This window comes from Argiope bruennichi, chromosome 5 (genome assembly GCF_947563725.1).
Source record: "Argiope bruennichi chromosome 5, qqArgBrue1.1, whole genome shotgun sequence".
NCBI classification, from domain to species: domain Eukaryota; kingdom Metazoa; phylum Arthropoda; class Arachnida; order Araneae; family Araneidae; genus Argiope; species Argiope bruennichi.
The window spans coordinates 128,731,949-128,752,870 of NC_079155.1; the positions used below are offsets into that span (position 1 = coordinate 128,731,949).

The window sequence follows — 20,922 nt, forward strand, 5'->3', positions numbered from 1 at the left end:
AGCAATGGGTGACTGGACAGATTTCATAACATCACTTTCCAATTACTGTATGGGGAAGCGGCCGATGTCGACTTCAGTTCATGTGAAGATTGGCAGGAGCGTCTTCCTCCACTTTTGGCTGGATATGATGACAAGGACATATTCAACATGGATGAAACGGCACTCTTTTTGCGCTTTACCAATAAAAGTATGATTCAGAAATCCCAAGAAGCCAAAAGGTGGAAAAATTCCGAAGGAATTGCTCACCATTTATTTTTGTGTGAGGGCAGCTGGAGAGAAAGAGCCCCTCGTCATTTGGAGATGTTAAAAACCTAGGTTTTTAAAGGAAGAGATTTAAACCGTCTTGGTGTGTCGTGGTACGTGAACAAAAAAATCATGAATAATATCATCCGTTTTTGAAGAATGACTAGTAAACTTCGATGAAAAAATTATTATTCAAGCCATAAAAATTCTCCTTGTGTTAGAGAATGCGGTATGTCATGCAAACGGAGCTCAACTCGCAAATGTTGCTATTTGCACCTCTGAATACATCAAATCTTCAGTCATCAGATCGTGGTGTTATAAAATTTTTCAAGGTGGAATATAGACAATGTGCTCTGCGACATGTCATTGCATGTATGGATGGACGCGAAAATGCTAGTTCAAAGAAAATTTCTTTAGTGAAGTTTAGTTAGTTAGCTTTTAATGAAACATCAAATTCACACTTCAGAAATTCTAATAACATTTTGCACCTTCATTAATTAGTGAAGTGAAGTGTTGAATTAAGTGCAGCAGTGATGTTCACCCAGATTATTGACTTTTTAGATTGTCAAATAATTTATGGAATGCATTAAAAAAAAGATTTTCCCTTGTTATTTAATACGACTAGAAAACATGAATTCAATTGAATCAGAGCTTACTGTAAATTATAAAAGTCTATATATTATGAAGGGAAGGGGGGGGGGAGCGGAAATGAAAGATATCAACATCAATTTTCGTAGACAAGTCATAACTAATATCCATTTGGTGTCTAAGTTCATTGACCATTCAAGTCTATTTTTTGCGCTCGATTTTATTTTTTGTTTGAAGCCTATTTGTTTTATTTCTTTCATATCCTCTTTCCTCGGACTGAATGCATATTTTGGATGACACGGCGAACCATTTCTAATAATATTTTGCAGCTCCTTTAATTAGCTATGCGACACGTTGAATCAGTGCAACTATTAAAATAGTCAACGAAGCTGTCTGGAATTCGTGTGATTTTTTTTTTTGTTTATATTTAGCTATTGCCATTCGACAGTAAGTAATAAAGGAGATTTCTGTGTCTCGTACGTTAGCGTTTTATATAGATAGATAGAGGTTTTTATACGTTAATTACGTTCTAATGTTTCGTGAATGTTATTAAAGAATATAACTCATGAAAAGATTTAGCTTTCAACTATTTATAAAAATTATTTAATAACTCATTAATTTGCTGCGACTTAATTTATTAAAAAATGCAAATTATAAAAGGATTTTCACAAAGCAAATTTTATATGCACTTTATTATATTGTGGTGACGCTTTATAAGCCAGATAACAGCTACGAGACATGAGAAATTTCTTTTGTCTTGTGGTCATGTTACTCGGCTACGAACCATAAGGTTGCGAGTTCAATCCTCGCTTATCGCCAGCAGCAACATTGGTGACCCGATGACGTGATAGGCAAAAAAAAAAAAAAACTTTCATACAACTGTTGTAGCGCCCTCTACCAGAAATAAATAAATAAAGCTGATAAATAATCAGCCAAAAAAAAAAATGGATAAGACGCTACAGCCAGTATATCACCACTAATAACAGCAAAAACAGGACAAAAAATCGTTCGTCTCACCTCCGACGCACTGAAGGGGGAGTAATGTGGTGACGCTTTATAAGCCAGATAACAGCTACGAGACATGAGAAATTTCTTTTGTCTAGTGGTCTTGTTACTCGGCTACGAACCCAAAGGTTGCGAGTTCGATCCTCGCCTATCGCCCATAGCAACATTGGTGACCCGGACGTGATATGCAAAAAAAAAAAAAAAACCTTCATACAACTGTTGTGGCGCCCTCTACCAGAAATAAATAAGTGAAAAAAAAAGCTGATAAAAAATCAGCCAATAAAAAAATTAAAAAAAAGAAGCTGATAAATAATCAGCCAATAAATAAATAAATGAAGCTGATAAAAAATCAGCCAATAAATAAATGAAGCTGATAAAAAATCAGCCAATAAATAAATGAAGCTGATAAATAATCAGCCAATAAAAAAAAAAAAAGAAATGGATAAGGCGCAACAGCCAATATATCACCACTAATAACAGCAAAAACAGGACAAAAAATCGTTCGTCTCACCTCCGACGAACTGAAGGGGGAGTAATGTGGTGACGCTTTATAAGCCAGATAACAGCTACGAGACATGAGAAATTTCTTTTGTCTAGTGGTCTTGTTACTCGGCTACGAACCCAAAGGTTGCGAGTTCGATCCTCGCCTATCGCCAATAGCAACAATATAATATTGTAACTATAGACCGAATTGGCCACGATTCAGAACTGGTTTGCTAAGACAGCAGGTTTCTAGAGTTCAAAAATTTTTCTGTCACAGAATCAGATGATGACTTTGCCAAAATTCACTTTTATCTACGTACATCGATGTTTATTTCTAAAAATTCAATGTTCATTGACTGATCTTCTTCTTCTGGTGAGAATACTGGAGCTTCGTAAATCGCAGAGAGAAATGCAACTTTCAAAGGCCATTGGTTGGTCTTGCTTCTTTGGCGAGAATTCAAACTGAAGAACCGATCCAATTCTTATTCGGAAAAATTTGTTTCAGCAAGACTTCTGCTTGGCCTTCCTTCTCTGGCGAGAATCAAGGATACAAAATAAACTAATTTATTCCTTTCATCTTCCATGCAGGAATGACAACTGAATGTTTTAAAATATATACATTTCTTTTAAAGTAAATTTATAAAGAAAAAACGTTACACTCACCATCTGTTAGATAACAAAACGTCTTCAGTCTTTTTTTTTTTTTAATCGAATGTTGCCTTCTTGCTGCCAAACTTGTAAAATAATCCAAAGTTGTTTCATCGATGTGAATGAACCCCTGTCTTGCGACAGTGAAAAGATAATGCCAAATTATAATTCCGGTGAATGGGAATGGAAACGGGCCCCTTTCGTCTTAGAAGGGGGCACCATTAGTTTCGTAAAAAAGCTGCGGGATGAATTTAAAAAAAAACATTTTTAGGATTTTTTTCATGCAGTTTTTGTAGCAATGATTTCATCACAATATATAAATCTGCACAAGTAATATTTGTTTATCAAATAATCTGTTAAAAATAATTTTAAAAAGTTTCATGCAAGAGCGAAATCAACTGCAAAAATATAGTGTATTACTTGCTATCTTTCTCCCCTCTACCAACCCACTTATTATTCTTTACTCATCCAAAAATTTAGTTAGAGTGATACTAATGCAACTAAAACATTAAAATTAACTGACTATTAATGTAGTACATATATAGGTGAGAAAATTGCTAAATTAGGTATGAAAATATTTTCACCCTGAGCAATAATCTTACTATTATTTAGCAACTATTTACTTACTGTTAGAGCAAACTATTAAAAGAACTATTTAAAAAGTTGACTCTCTCATTCTTTAGTTCTGTTATCTCAGTAAAAGATATAAAATTATTGTCATACAGTCTGAGTAAATTTGTTTGTACACTGAAATTAAAATTTCAGTTTATTTTATTTCAGTTAATAGAATTGAATAAAAGAATCACTTTAATGGTATCTTCTTTCATTTATTTAGTTAGTTTACTGCAGGTAATAGAAACATAAAATTGTTCAATTTTTATAATAAATATTTCTGAGTAAAACATTTATTTGCCTTTTCTATAGCTATCTAAGCATTTATATTTTTAACTTATCTAATGTTATTTTAATGTTTGTGATTTTTCTCTCATCCATGAATAATCTATTACCATAACTAATTTGGTTGTATAATCTGTGAGAATTGTATGTCTTAGTTTAAACATTTAGCTAGATTGTTCAGATTTAATGACTGCACATACCAAGAACTATTACTACCAATTTATGCAATAACTTTCTATACTCTAATCAAAATAATTTGTTTTATTCATCTCGGGGAGTTTCTGTTAGAGAGCCAAGTTACAGGAAACTCTTAGCAGTAGAGAGAACAACAATAATAATAAGTTGAATAAGGAAGAGTTTACATTTAATGTGAATCCATTCTTTATGGAGATATGAATTTGGCATAGCTCACTGCCAAGTACAAATATTAAGTCAAAAAAGGTTGTATTTCTTCATTTGGATAAAATGTACCATAAGAAAATTATTTAGCTAAAATGGAAAGTTTCAAGAACTTTTAAATCATTTAAAATATTAAAAAGCATAACCTAATGATTTTAAAGATTTAGTCTTGTTTGCGATTTTTTTAGCACTTTCATTTCATATTTGTAATGATAGAATTTGTAATCAATTTTTCAGTTTATCTGATTTTTATGTGTTATTGATGATGGTACAGTATTTTAATACTTCAGAACTTAATTACCAGTTAGTTAATTTATTTAATTAAATTTAGATACTATATGATTGATTAAATCAAAGAAAAACTGAAATCAAGATTCCATAATGTGCATAATTATGCATTATAAATTAAAGACTAAAAATTTTATTTTTAATACATCAATAAGTGTTTTCTATTATAATCCATTTTGATATTTGTAGGGTTTTGGGGACATTGCAACAACTGTCTGAATTCTCTAGTGTCTTTTCTTGTTCGAGGAGTTCTCCCATGAATTCCAAGCAGCTCTGCAATGTGTGGTGAATTTTTTAAACTGTATTTGATTTATAAATTTTGATTATTTTTATAAAACTCTTAAATTATTTTTATAGAGTGGAATCATTGTCATGTAAACTGAGTAATGTTTTGTTGTAATATTCTGCTGCATATCATGAATAAAAAAAATTCATCCATCCATAGTCCGAGTTCTTACTAGCATACCTATAGTCATTGACATATTCCCAACTAAGCAGTTATCTAGACTGAGAAGTTGCAAGTATTTGAATGAAAAATATTATTTATGCTTTCTTTAAATTTATTCCTGATATATCTTAATCTTTAACAGCCCGTTTTTAAAATACATCTAACTTAGTCTTCAAATATTAATAATTGTTTTATTTAAATACCGAAACCAATGTTACAGCTTCCCGATTCCCTTATCTGGTCCAAAATCCAGAAGCAACCATTGTAGTCTATTTCAAATGGTCAACCCAACAACTTAAATCAACAGAATTACTTTTATATATTTTTTTCATGACAAAGTATAATTTTCCTGAACTGTGAAGTTTTTCAGTGGCTTTAAACACATGGTGTGGGAACGTGTCCCGGTTACAATATTGAACAAGAGTGGTATAGATGATTTTGGAATAATTTAGTACCTTCTAAAATATCAAGGAGAGCCCATTTTTCCATACACTTTACAATAGGAAACATATAGAAAATAATTTTGAACCTTTCTCAGTGTTTCTTAATCAACATAGAAATTAAGTACATTACTCAAGTTTTCCATTAATTAAATTTCCAAGTCAGAGTTTAAAAAAATTTAAGGAATACCCGAAGTTTACTTAAGTTTTTTATTTTCTGTATTCTTTTATTATTATCAGAAATTCAAAATTATTATTTGAATATAATGCACAATGGCACATTAAAAATCGTTTGCACAGAAACAGCAGATCATTTGGGAATGCATTAATATTGCTTGCAGGAGATTTCAGGTAAACATTGCCTGTAATTCCTTGATTGACATCACCAGATCTAATAAATTCTTGCCTCTACTTTCCCTTACTTTATGACAACGCATAAAGATGTAATTAACAAATATCGAGTTGCAGAACGTTTGATTAGCAGAAATATTCTCATATCAGTTGCCAGAAATTGTGAATAGAATGATGCTAGTTGATCTGATCTCAGGATGAATTTCATTGCGTCATAATTCTGCATTTTAGTGACATATAAAGAGGAATTGGTAAAGAAAGTATTTCCCAATATTCAAAGAAATTACAAGAGTCACAATAGACAGAGTAAGCAAGCTATTCTTGCGGTCAAGAGCAAATACATTTATGAGCTTAATGATATTATTTAGTTTAACATTTGAATCAAGGCAGTCACATACAAGCCTATCGGTTGTATTGTAGAAGCAGGTGAAGTGGTTAATTATCCAACAGAATTTTTTAATTCACTCAATCTGCCAGAGATGCCTTGCACTTAGTGGCAGTTGAAAATCGGCATGCCAATTATCAACCAATGCTTTTCACCGCCGTGGCTTGCAGTAAAAAAAAAAAAACATTGTAAAAGCAACAATCTCGAAAAGACCTTTCAATGCTGAAGATGTTCTCTATCCATTCCTGTGATTCTAACAAGTAAGCCATTTCAATTCCTAGTTCAAATCACTTTTTTAATCACCATCAACAACTCGCTGAATCGATAAATGCTTCCTAAGGTTAATAGCTTTGCATGGGATATTGTAATTCAAAATAATCTATAGTGAATAAAGGCTTAAAATTAGTTAATAACTGTATGTGCACTTCAGTAGTTGAAACTTGATTTCAGCATAATTGTACATTCGGAGTTATCCCATTCATCCAAAGCCTATGATAAGTGGGAGGATATTAAATATTGACAAATTATCAGACTCAATCATGTTGGAAACCATCATCTCTGGCCTTTTGAAATTAATTAGATAGTTTTTAAGAGTAAAATTCAAAAAAAAAAGACACATGAAATGTTTTTATTCAGTTTTGAATCTAAACAAGCATAAGAACATAATTACATCATTATTTTTACAACATTCCTCTAGTAATCACATTTTCGGGTATTTGAAGTCTTTCACTCACTTCTGGGTTTGCATCAAGTTTCTCTTTTGCTTTAGCGATATCAGAGAGACACTGAAAATAAAAGGAAACATAATAATAAATTTAACTCATAAGTATTGTGGCCCTTACATTACAACATGGAATAAGCTTGATTCCAGATCTAAGTCCATTTAAAACATCTTATATCTTATGAATAACTAAGATATTCTAATACATCCGAAACATATTCCTAAAATTGCATCCAGGACAAAACACCAAATTTATTCTATTCATTTTAAGTTGCTTCATCAAAGAAAAAACATCTAAATTGATATTTGAACCTCTTCTGAGATGAGGCAGAGAAATGTACTTGTATCGAATTCCTTATATACTTCGACAATCCCCCACCACCATTACCGGGATTCACTTCATAAATGGAAATGAGAAACTTCCGGCAAGATGGTTGGTTCTCACCACTCTGGTAGGTACAGATATGATCTGGGGTTGTCCATACTGATTTTGGGAAATACCTCCTGCAGTAGTGGTTTTACCATGGCTGGTTATGACCCGTAGGATTCAAACATAGTTCCCCCAATGCAATCTCGTTCTGATCATTCAGATTTACCCAAATGTCTTCGAGGGGGACTGAGTAGCCTTTTTGTGATTGTATAATTCCACAATATACAATATTTTAAGGTCAACTTTTAATTGAGATCATAATTGAATATGCATTTTCATCTGGGGCAAAATTTAACACATATCTATAATTGGGATGCCAAATTTCATCCATGTAAATTATTACTCAAGCGATGACATTACCTTTTAATTGTATGCATTACACCAAGAGGGGACATTTCATTTTCCTTAAATGGTGGTTCTTTGATAAAACATGAATTTGAAAGATCTCGACTCTGGTCCAGAAGTCGAGATCTTACTACCAGGGCCTCATGGCTTTATAATATGTTAATAAATAAACCAATATAATTCTCACCCTTACCTTTATATACTTCATCTATTGGTTTGACATTTAGGTCAATGCTTAGCTCAGAAATAGACTTAATATTTACAAACTGTGAGCATTAAGGAAGATTTTCGAAAGATTAAATATCCCAATTAAAAATAACACAATAAAACCATCACTCAAGTAACTATAAAAATAATACAAAACTAAAATTATCAAATTCAGTTTTGTAATATAACATTTTTGAGGCATTTTAATTGGACATCACATTAAAGGTTGACTGGTAGATTAAAAAATGTAGATTGGAAAGAAAAGAAAAAAGGATTAATTTTGCTAACATATATTATTAAACAATAATTAATTACAAGGAGACTTGAAAATAAGACAATTCATAATTCAAAGTAAAGATAAGGTAATAGCACTTAGAATTGTTAAATGAAACATTACCTTGAAAGTTCTTGGCTCCCATATGGCAAGATCTTGTAAGTCAACTGGTTTTAATTGAAGTCCACTCTGAAATACAATGAGCATTGTAGTTTGACGTTTCTATATACCTTTCATTGATATCATTAATTTTGGACATCCTTAGAGAGAAATTGTTAAAAAGTAATAAGAAGTTAGAAAATAACAAATTAAGAGATGCTGGAATGAAAATCTATATTAAAAATAAAAATGAATGTATGTGTTGATGCTCTACAGGCCAAATTGTTTGACATACAACTATCAAATTGAGCACAGATATACATTGAAGGTTGGGATTGTAAACCTTGGGCGATTTTTTGAAATGTTTAATAGAATTTTAATTAATTAAAAATTAAATATTTTGGCATTTTTTAGTGATAACTTCCGAACATATTATCGCACAAAAATAAATTTAATAGTCATGTGAATGTTTGCTGAATTTTGACAATTTTTAAAAAAATATTCTTTTTGCCTGATTTCCAATAATAAATTACATTCTTCCCCTGAAATTTAAACAGTTTTCCTTAATTCATGAACTATCTGATCACATGATTTTCTTCCATTTTTGAAAGTTAAAAATGAAAGATTTTTGTGTAATTTAATAACTGAAGTTTACAAGACTCATAGAAGACAGATTAACAGGATATTTACAATAATGCTATGAAGTTATGGGATTGATTACCAATAGAATGGTTCATGTACAGGGTCAAAAGAGAGGGAAAGAAAAATACCATTGCAATTTTGTTATTTGCTATCTCATCTTCTCGAACTTGGTATCGATGGCGTAGAAATTACTCTTATTAAGTATTTTCGAACGACAACAGTCAAATATAAGCAAATCAGACTGCTTCACAGGTACCTTTTTGTAGCTATAATAATATTTGTCAGCTTGATTCATTGAAACGTTGAATTAACTGTAGCTTTAAAAACGTTCCTGTGAAGCATGCAATTTTAGCCTTATGTAATTCAAACTCATCCATCAAAACATTCAATGGATTACTTTTGCCAGTGTTAAAACAAAATTTCTAAAAATGCTTTCTTTGGACACTATTAATGTCCAAAAAACTCCTACTTCAAGATTATTGAAGCGGGATTTTTACTCCAGTTTTTATTTCATAATATATACACTTTTAAATATGCACATGCTATTTATTTGCTTTGGTTTATTTAATTAAATTAATGCATTTCAATCTTGTAAAAAAGTTGATTTGAAAAAAATATGCATGTTACATTAATATTTAACAGTCTCTGGGTAGACAAACTGGTTGCCAAAGATTGCTAGTTTTAAAAGGAAAGAAAGGCCCTCTCTATTGCGACTAAAAATAATCGAATTACGAAAATTTGATTATTTGAAGAAAGGATCTTGTGAAAACGCACAGTTTCAGACAACTACATTAACCATCTCTCAAAGAATGCATTCCGATCACCGTCCAAAGCTGACTGGCCTGAAGTAATGAAATTGTTGATTGTCCTAAAATAATGATATTCAAAGCTTTATAAGTCAGTCAGATTTTGTCTCAGAAGATTGAATTGATAGTGTGTCATTTTACTGAATACGACTCATAAAATCGGAAGACTGTATAAAACGTAGATTTCATAACTATTTTCCGGAAAACATTTATTAATTGAATGGGAATTTTTTAAATTAAATTTTTGCATAAATTATTAAAAAATATTCCACAGGGCTCATAAGACTAATGTTGAAGGATTCGATTTTCTGTCACCATATTTTTCCATTTGTTCACTGCACATCGTTTATAGTAAGAGATATATGACTATTAAAATCTGAAGTTTAAAAATATTTTGATGAAATTATTGAGACCAAATTACATAAAATATTTAATTGGAAGAATTAATCTAGGTGAACCATCTAAAATATTTATGTTATTATGATATATCTAGAGGATATGTTTTCATATGAAACAAACAAATAGTATATATAGTGAATCATTCAAACGGTTGGGGCTGAATGATTGATTCATTAGTTATTTATTATAATTAAATACAGAGATGGAATCTTGAGGTGGAATGTTCCCCCAATTCATGATAAGGCAGTTGCCATTTATATGGAATCATACTTCGAAAATAATAAGAGTAATCAGTGATGATTACATTCCTGATTTATCCGAGATTCTTTTATTTTTCAAAATCCAGAATTCACTAATTTTCTCAAAATTCCTCATGTTAAATTTAAGATGGTCGTAAGAATAAAAAAATTTTCTCATAAAATGCGGCAATCCCAAATATTTTTACTGCAACCTTAAAGAGACGAAAATTGACTATTTCTAAGTGCTATCCATAGGTGCAGAGACCATACTGTCATCACACATCAAATGGAACAAATAAATCACCGTAACATTGGACCAAATCTCAAACATAGATGTTTGGGATTCCGAAAATCATCTTTGGAGTTTGACTTTTTTATAGATGGAAAGGCATCTATAATTTTTAGAAAATTAAATGTATTTCCAAAGTGACATACAATGAATAAATGGACTAATTGCATGTAGACAATGTTAAAGTCTTTAAAGATTTGAATTTTGGTAATATATAGCAAATAGTTATTATTTTCAAAACTATATTTTTGAATAGCTACATAAAATTGTATGAAAATATGAATGCACATATATATATCATAAAGTTTTTAAAAATAATGAAAAAAATCTTAGTTGGTTATTATATAATTTTTAAAATTATTTTTGTTTTGTTTACTATTATGAACAGATATGTATGAAGATAAATTAACTTACATAATTATTTGAAATTATATCAAATTTTTAAACCTCAGTAGTTCATAGAATTTTTTAAATGAAGTAGAAATTAGTTTTGAAGATTGTATTTGATGGATAGTACAAAGAATACAAAACTCCAAGATATCAAAAAATAAGAACCAAATTGATTACAGAACTCTGTCTCTACAAACCTGAAACAAGTCAAGTTAATAATCCAATGAAACCTGTAAGTTTTTCAACCATGCAAATATCCAAGCATTAAAATAGTGAAAGAAAAATGGATAAATTGTAAAAATATATGAAATACCAGATGTTTTTGTTTTTTAAGCTTCAAGGGATGGGATCTATAATTTTAAAAGTGAGAAACTGTACAGTTCATCCAATAATTTCACTAGCAGTAGTTTAATGTAGTGTTTTATGGATTTCATCAACATTTTATAAAAATAACTTTCTATTTGATTTTGTATGTGGAAAATATTTTATTTCCCATTAGAATGAATACATACCTTAGTCAAATTCTGAGTTAACTTAAAATAATCCAATTCATGTTCCAAAGCAGCAGCCCCAACTCTTGTAGATCTCAACTACATTTAACAAAATAAAAGGTAGTTGTAAAAACACAATAATAAGATCACTGTTGATATTTTGAAACACTGAAAATTCTTACTTTATATGCAAATTCCGTTTCATTAAATTGCCTATATAATAAATATTAAAAATTTATTTCAATTAAAAATTCTTTTAAGTTTTATTTACTAGCATAAATAGCAGTTGAACAATGGAAAAAACTCTCAGGGAAAACTGTAACATGAAAAGAAGCATCGTTATACAGGCATTAGCAAAACCTTTTTTTTTTTTTTTTTTCATTATTCCAGAGGCATTTTTTGCATGAAACTACTTTTGAAGAGTTTACCAAGAAATTATTCAAAATGTGATAGTTGCATGGATAACGCTGGATGTATGTAACTTTTTCTTAAAAATTACTTGGAACCTTTTGTTTCTGAAGCCCTTAATGAACAACTGTTCAACAATTATCTCAAAATTTTACCATTAATTTTTTTATTTATTTTTTTACTGAATTGATCTCGTGTAATGAAATTAACCTGTCAATAATATTTTATGAAATTCTGATGATAATTTTGAGAGTTAAGGGTTATGGAAAATGATATTTTCAACGTTAAATGAGGCTTATGAACTAAAAATTATATCTTGGAAAGTACCATATATATATATATATATATATATATATATATATATATATATATATTAATTAGACTGTGAATACAAAGTTGCATAGTACAATCAAGAGAAGTGATAAAATACTGTTTGACAACCGATTGTAAACCCTCCCATCTTTTGCGCATGTATTAGGATGGGTTTAATTTGACAAAATAGAGTTCAGCGGAAAGATGAAAGTAGGAGATGTTTACATTTAACAATGAAGATTTGCAGTTTTATGAGACATTATAGATAATTATTAATAAAGAAGGAAAAAGGTACTAATGCACAGTAAAATATTTCAGAGCAATTTTCATTTAATATAAGAGATATAAACATTAAATTATGAAGAATAAATAAAAAATTTATGTTCATAAAATTTGGGAATTACTTTTTTATATTAAAATGTTTATTATTTATATGTTATTAAATTTTTTCAGGAATATTTTAATTCCCCATTTTCTGCTTCTTGGTCACAATATTTAATGATAGTATGTAAAATTTTCTTCGTACCATTTCTGAAAGCTTTTTTATCACTTTTAGTAAGGATTTAAATTTGCAAGGAATGTGAAAGAAAAAAAAAAGCATTTTTCTTTTTGGAAAAATGTCTTATTTACTGATGAGAGCAAATTCGACAATTTTGGATTCGGTAACAAGCCTTACGTCTGAAAAACGTCTAAAGAGGAATTTCGCACAAAAAAAATTTGAAAGCAATTGTAAAACATGTAGGTGGATCAGTAATGGCCAGGGGCTTGTTTTCAGTTATTGGTCCTGGAACTTTGCATTTTATTGAAAGGAGAATGGATCAGAATGTATACCACGGCATTTTAAAGAAAAATATTAAAATAATGTGTGCTGAAACTTTCTCTTGGCAACAACTGGTGATTTCATCAGAACAATGATCCATAAAATAAAGCTTATTGAGTGCATTCATGGCTTCTATATAATTGCCCTCACCTCATGGACATTGCACCCCAAAACCCTAATATAAATTCCATCGGAAATTTACTGGAATACCTTAACGAAAAAGTCTGGGAATACGTCGTTTCCTGTAAAGATGAATTGAAAAGAGTATTGTTGCAGGAATGAGAAAATATTAAACTCAATTTTTGTGAAAAATGTGTGCAATCTATGCCTAAATGTCTTAAAATGGTTATAAAAAACAAAGACTTACATACAAAATAATAATTTATTTGAAATATTAAACTAGTTTTCAAAATCTTTTTGTCTGTCCGAGTTTGGCTTGTGCTTTGTTTTTTGCCATAATTTCTGGTTAAAATGAATAAATTTATAATTTTTGTTATTTGTTTTTATGCAATTATTTTTCTACTGAAATATTTATTTAACTGTGTTTGTTATAATTTTTAGTTTATAAATTTTGACTGTATTAGTATCTTTCTTCTGATGTCCGAGTTTGGCTTGGAGCGACTGTATATACTACCACATATAATTTTTTCCCTCACTTACAGAAAATTATCATATTTCATAATGTCATGAAATAAATGCATAAATAACAAATTTTATATTTATTTTAGTTTTATATGGGAGCCAATATCAGTGCAATTCCCCCGCCCTGTCAACGCCTGCTGAATGAAGAATGCTACCATTAATACTATCCTGGGCATCAACAGTACATAAGATGCAAGGTAGCTCTGTAGATTATGTAGTAATATATCTAGGACGAAAATTCTTCACAGCAGGTCAAGCATATGTCACCTTGAATTGTGTAAAATCATTAGATGGATTATTAATTGAAGAACTGGACTGCTCGAAACTGATTGGAAAGGTTCCTTACAATAATGAAGCATTACAAGAGATGGATAGAATGAGAAATTATAGACCACCATCAGCTTCATAAATTTGAAACGAAAACAAATAGAAAGCGAATAAATAGTAAGAAACAAAAATAATACTCTGATACCATATATAGAAAAGAAAGTGGACAATTGCAAGGAAATTCGCTTTCTCTTTTGCCACTTAATATTGTAATTCTGTCATATGTATACACATATTTATATTAATTGTAATTATTTAATAAAAAGCAATTAAAATAAAAATTTTCTTTGTTGACCTAAGTAGGAACTGACTTTAATTTTTTTTTTATCTTACTTATTTTATTATGATTATTTATTAACAATTCATATTTTCTGAATATTCTTAGATAAAAAAAAATTTTTTAATCCGGTATTTATACATAAATAATTAATACAATAAAATCAGTGTCAAATAATAAAATAATGAGAAAAATTTTAAATAATAAAATAATGAGAAAACTGCTTTGATTTTTAAAAAAAACTTTTTGTTTTTATCCCTGCCTTGAGCTGTTGAGCTTCCCCCCCCCTCCCAGGAAAGAATTGTTTGTATTCAATCACAAGACTGTGTCACTTCATAAATTTCTTGCAATAATTTCAGATTTGAATAATGCAATTATTAACATGTTACACATAACATATATTGATGTATAACACATATCTATATTTAAAGTGATGCATATTTCAAAAATACAAATATTTCTTTGTTTAAATATAATTAATTGAACTTACTGCTTATCAATATCTTTGTGGATCTAAATATCATTTGCAGGAAGGAAAAAAAAAGAAAACTTTCGAATCTAATTGGAAATGAGAAAAGAAATTAACCTACTAAAAATAACAGTTTCATAAATGCTAATATTTGCATAACTAGATTCTCTATAATAAAAACTTTTCCCTTTAAATAATAATACTTTTTCCTCTTCATTAATACATATCCATGTGATTTTTACACCAAAATAATAAAATGTTCATAATTTTTTTAAATATATATTTTGATGAAAGTTATATCATGAAATTTATTTTTTAATATTGTTTAATACCAGAAATAATCTTGAAAATCCATGAATAAGTCTAAGATGATATGTCTTAAGATTTCTTGTTTGTGTATTTTGAGAAAGTTCATTTCTGGGGGAATTCTGATAATGACACATTCTTTGTTTATTATGAAAATTTAAAACAAAATCATGAATGTTTTCTTTTTTAAAAAAATATTAAATGAATGCAAATGTAAGGATAACATCAAAATTTAAATTATCATCTCCTTTTCCCTTTCTAGTATGTGAAATATAAATTTAACTGAGAACAAATGGATTTTTAATTTTAAAAAACTGCATTTGTTTGTCTCTACACTTTAGAAGATGTCCAGAAACTAATTATCTCCAAAATTTTAGCAAAAAAAAAAAAAAAAAAGTTAATATTATGTGAGAATTAAAAGTTGTAATGGGAATGTGGACAAACAGGAAACAAAAATATACAGAAATCTTTACAAGACAATGTTATCTCTCAGTGCAAGGTCAAAGGCAGTCAATGTCATACTTTTCTTTCTGTAAAGTGAGTACAATTGACATTTTTTTTTTTTTAAGAAATTAGTTTTTCATACTTTATTTTATGTTAGTTGGTAATTTCTGGCTTGAGAATCAGACAAATTAAACAACTAAAACAAATTAAACTTCACTGATTGGCAAGCACATTTAAAATAAATACATCCTTAGAAAATTTTCTAAAATTTAAATGAAAGTTAATTTTAATTAAAATATGTTCAAGTTTAATATTCTTGTAAATAATTTTTTTTAAAAAAAGGTAAAGACATTTTCATTTAATGGCCCAAGGAAAATGCTTTTTTTCTAATGCCATTAAAGGAAATTCTGGGGTCCTAAGGCAGTTGTCTATTTTGTAATCCAACTAAGTGCTCCAGGAAAAAAGCATTTGGATTATTATCTTGGAATATAAAGATTGGTGCCACACCTCTTTTGGTTAATTAGAATATTCTAATCATATAATACTGCTTATTAGAAATCAATTAGAAATTTGCTATGTATTACTGTTGTTGAAATTATTTATTATCATTTTGCATTTCCATTTTTGCTTATTTTTCCTACATTTCATTTAACTCTCCTCACATTCATTCAGATTCTTCCTTCATTCCTCTTTTATGTTTCTTTTATTTTTCTTTAAAGGAAATTTATTTTTTGTGAACATATCTATAATGCAAAAAAATGTACTGCCAGCTTAGCATTGCAATAGATTTTATGGCCCCTCTAACTATCCAGTCACAAAACAGTGGAAAACCATCACAGGTCTGGATTTTAAATTTAGGTGACATCATTTATGTGAGAAGTTTGTTTGTGCCTCCATTCATGTGAATATGAAAAGGATAATTCAAAAATAAAAAGAGCCAGATGGATTATATTTAACATATAGTTTTACCATTAGAATTGTAGATATCTATCAAATTTTGGATCGAATCCATATGTAATATATCTAAACATACATAATTTGAAACTAATATTACTTATATATACAAAACCGAGTATGCAACCTCGATATCAAAATTGGTCATTTGATTCAAGTAATGGCAGACAGATTTTTAAATACATACAATTTTCTTCATTACAAAATCAACCAAATTCAGTGAGCAATAAAGTTGAAAGGAAGAAGAATGCATCCAATATTCTGTTATTTTGGTAGTCATCACATTGCATGTGTGTGTGTGTATGTGCGTGCATGCATGTGTGTAGACATAATTTTTTGAAAGCAGAAGGCAGTTTCGAAGACAGAAAGACACCTTGAATTTTAAGTTCATATTATTTCATCCCGGGAGGTGAGATTTATTTACAAGAGGCATGGACAAGGCACATCCGCCCACAGCACAATACAAGAGCAGATTAGCGTAAAAGAGAGAAAAATTAATTATCCCAGGTCTTGTATACCATGAGATTTTATTTGGGATTTTTCACACATGTCATTTTCTGGTAAGGGAAACACAGGGATCTTTTTAAAGAATGTGCTTGCTGGGCAGTTTTATTTATCCCTCCACCCTTAGCATGTGAATTGCTGACTTATGCATTTTACAAAGTTTCTCTTGAATTAATTATATAGAAAAAGTGGAATGGATCAGAAAATAAGAGAATATTTTAGAATGAAGTTAATATGGGCTGAATTACGATTAAACTTTGGAAATTGATCAGAATTGAAATTAGAGTTTAAAGTATCATATATATACATATTAAAATATCATATATATATATATATATATATATATATATATATATATATATATATATATATACAGTGGCTCAAACAATTGAGAGTACAACTGACTTTTACTTAATAAATCTGACTTTTAATATAAATAACATATTACTGAGAAATGCAAGAATGTTTTTAATTTTACACGTAACAAATGGTTTAATTTAAAGTAAAAATAAATAATAATAATAATAAACCTTCTAAATTGAAATGTTTCAGAAGCATTTTAAATAAACATACACAGATTTTGACCTCAAAAAGTTGAGAATACACCGGTGAAATTTTGTAATATCTCACATAGAAAGAAAGTATCAACATTTAGCTGCATGTCTTTTGGCATTTATAATGGCCTCTAAACGACGCGGTACCGATTTGACCAATTTTTGGTGGTATATGAAGATATTTTACCCCATTCTTTTTGCAACACTTGTTTTAAATGGGTTTTGTTTATAATTTTGTGTTTTTGAACCACTATTTCGAGTGTAGCTCACAGATATTCAATGGCATTGATGTCTGGGTACTGTGATGGTGTGCGTAACAAACACCACATTTTGATGTTATGTGCAGTGTGTTTGGGGTCATTTTCTTCAGAAAAAACAAAATTCCATCTAAATACAAATTTTTAACACTTTCTTTTAGATTGCTGCAACCAACATCTAAACAACTTGCTACAGAAATTCATTCATCCAACTTGCTGCAGAAATTTCTCAAATCACAGACAGAAGTGTAAGTGCTGAAATTGTGCGAAATGTAATTAGACAAGCTGTATATAAAAGTGGAATTGTTATAGAGAAACTATTCATCAACTTGCAAATTCAGAAAAAGCGTTTGAAGTTTGCAAAAATTTATCAACTGAAGACCATTAACTTTTGGGAGAAATGAGAGAATTTATTGATGAAAGTAAATTCAATATTTTTGGCAGCGACAGCCAATACAACGTGTGGAAAAGCCTAATAGTGCTTTGGTTCCAAAAAATTTATGTCCTAGACATGGTGGTGACATTACGGTTAAACATGGTAGTGACTCTGTTATGGTTTGGGATTGTATGGCTTTGTCCAGGGTAGGGAATTTAGTTCTTATAGATGACATTATAAACCATATGGTTTACTTGGATATACTTCACAGCAATCTAAAGGAAAGTGCTAAAAATTTGAGTTTAGATGGAAATTTTTTTTCAGCAGGTCAACGACCCCAAACAGAATGCAAGCAACATCAAAATCCAGTGTTGTTTTTTTTTCATTGTAAACAGCAATTACACACACCATCACAGTACCCCCACATCAATGCCATTGAATATCTGTGGGCCACACTCGAAAAACAAAGAATTAGAAACAAAACCCATTTAAAACATTACAAGAAGAATGGGGTGAAATATCTTCAGATAGCACCAAAAATTGGTCGAATCAGTACCATGACATTTAGAGGCCATTATAAAAGCCAAAAGACAAGCAACTAAATATTGACACACTCTTTCTATGCGGTATATTAAAAAAATTTCATTGGTATATATTCAATTTTTTGAGGAAAAAATCCGCATGTGTGTATTTAAAATGCTTCTAAAACTTTTTAATTTAGAAATTTTTGATTAATTGTTCTTTATTTTTACTTTAAATTAAACCATTTATTACGTGTAAAAAATAAAAACATGTTTGTACTTATCGGAAATGTGTTATTTATGTTGGAAGTCGGATTTATCAAAAAAAAGTAAGGTGTATTCTCAATTGTTTGAGCCACTGTATATCTTTTAGATACAGTCGAGCATTAAAAAAAAAGAGAATTTTTAATATTTACAAGAATATATAAAAACTTTATTTTTATATAATTAATCTAGTCTCAAAGATTGCAGGAAAGTAAAAATTAGATTGACAATGAACTGAAAGTATTCTTAGCATAATCAAGTTTAGAAATACTAGAATCATAAATACTAAAAATATATTAAGGTTACATTAGAAAAAGTCTACATTATTATGTTAAATTATGAATTCAAATCCTCAATCAAATTATGTATTGCAAGACTTCTTAAACTGTGGGTTGAGACACAACTGTGTTTTTGACTTAACTCACAAAACATGGTCATGTAGAAAGTAAGAGAATTACAGAATTAAAAATCCTCTCATATCACTTTTAAAAAAATTCATTATTTCTTATAATTTTTTTAATCAATTTAAAATATATCATTTTTTATTTTACTTAATACATTTACAGCTTTTGCTCTTAAAAAGATGAATGGAAGAGGAAAGTTCCTGAAGCCCAATCTGGGTTAATTATGTGATCAGAAAAACTCTAATTCTCATTGCTAATTATTATCATACATTATAAAGGGAGGAGATATGTTGCATAAGGAAGTCAGCAAAGACTTTAAAAAAATTATAATAATTTTTTAGTTATTTATCATTATTTAATATGTTTTGTTTATTTCAAATGTAAATTAACATGCATCACAGTGAAACACATTTATATTAAAAATAAGTTTACAATTTTTCTCTGTCTCTCTCAAAAAAGCCAGTTATAAAGAGAAAAGCTTAACAAGTCCTGGCTTATATTATAAATGAATCATATTTGAAAAAAAAAAAAAAAGACATTTTTGTCACAATTACAAAAACTATAAATATAAAAAATATTACCTGATACAGATATGCTGGCTTTATTTTTCTTCCTACAGTTGTGTACTTTAGAGCTTTTTGTAGAAATTTTATGGCAATACTGTAGCAATTTCTTTTACGGCCAAAGTATTTCTAAATATAAAAAAAGTTCATAACAGCTAAAAAAATTCAAGCAATTACATAAAAATAAATTAATATTCGTCAAGAGAGTTGCAATACCTCTAAAATAATTTTTAAAGTACAAAGATACTTTTTAAAAAAATATTCTTTACTAGAAGAGAACTCAGAAAAGCATAAATATATAAACATGTTAAATGCTTTAAAATACACTCTTGGGCGAACATGTTAATCGATATATAAATATAATTATAAAGTTTGAAATAAAATTTCCCATAAACAAATAAAATAATTCAATAAACACATAAGTATATAAATACATATATTTAAGACATAAACACCCAACATTAAATATTACTACCACAAAAACAGTATCGCACAATCTGGTAATACAATGTCCTATTTTAAAAAACAAAAGGTCACAATTATAAATTTATCTAATACAGTGACTTCAAAAATTACCTCATCCCGTTCTACCATTAAGTTTATAGGCATTCAAGGTCGATATATGTAAAACTTTTAAACGCGTATTTTATTTTATCACCAAGAAAACTATATATATATTTTTAAATATCCATTCTCTTTAATAGATACTAATTTCTAAGATATGGATTAAAATTATTAAAGTAATATAGAATCACAGATATATGAATTACCGCAGTCAATTTTAAGATTTTCTGTCTTTTAAAAGATTTATCGAAAGCTCTTTTTGTAGCATAATTAATCATCGATAAGAAAACCATTTTTATATTTATTTATTTATGTTTTAAATATATTTCATGCCGGATTATTTTCTACTGTAGCACAAAACAAATATTATATGGTCACAGTTAAAAAATATTAAACAATGATATTTATTGCAATGATTGTATTTGATGTTCATGTAACAAAATTTTATC

At 29.0% G+C, this 20,922-nt stretch overlaps 2 protein-coding genes across 3 annotated transcripts in view; one reads left to right on the forward strand and one right to left on the reverse strand.

The window, feature by feature from the left end:
• The window catches only part of LOC129968163 (endothelin-converting enzyme 2-like), a 49,679-nt gene extending 44,684 nt beyond the window's left edge, over positions 1-4,995 (forward strand). Inside the window, exon 18 of the mRNA XM_056081984.1 lies at positions 4,741-4,995. Coding sequence (XP_055937959.1) covers positions 4,741-4,840 — 100 coding nt within the window. The 3' untranslated portion in view covers positions 4,841-4,995. The remainder of the gene's footprint in view (positions 1-4,740) is intronic.
• A 1,792-nt stretch (positions 4,996-6,787) lies between these two features.
• Positions 6,788-20,841, reverse strand: LOC129968578 (50S ribosomal protein L20-like). Of its 2 annotated transcripts, none has more exons than XM_056082604.1 (5): positions 20,680-20,841; positions 19,928-20,038; positions 11,529-11,606; positions 8,276-8,341; positions 6,788-6,960 (listed from the first exon to the last, which is right to left on the reverse strand). In XM_056082604.1, exons 1-5 carry the CDS (start codon positions 20,764-20,766, stop codon positions 6,856-6,858), a joined length of 447 nt encoding a protein of 148 aa, XP_055938579.1. In that variant the 5' UTR covers positions 20,767-20,841; the 3' UTR covers positions 6,788-6,855. The 2 variants fall into 2 exon arrangements, with proteins under 2 accessions (XP_055938579.1, XP_055938580.1); XM_056082605.1 differs by lacking the exon at positions 20,680-20,841 and adding an exon at positions 20,486-20,624.
• Positions 20,842-20,922: the final 81 nt, after the last annotated feature.

Bases quoted from the DNA above. Each gene is read 5' to 3' on its own strand.
- LOC129968578 (XM_056082604.1), bottom strand. From the start codon at position 20,766: ATGGTTTTCTTATCGATGATTAATTATGCTACAAAAAGAGCTTTCGAT. The intron at 11,607-19,927 runs GTAATATTTTTT...TGTTAAATGTAG, and splicing joins AGCCAGCATATCTGTATCAG to TTGAGATCTACAAGAGTTGG. The intron at 6,961-8,275 runs GTAATGTTTCAT...TTTTATTTTCAG, and splicing joins GGGAGCCAAGAACTTTCAAG to TGTCTCTCTGATATCGCTAA.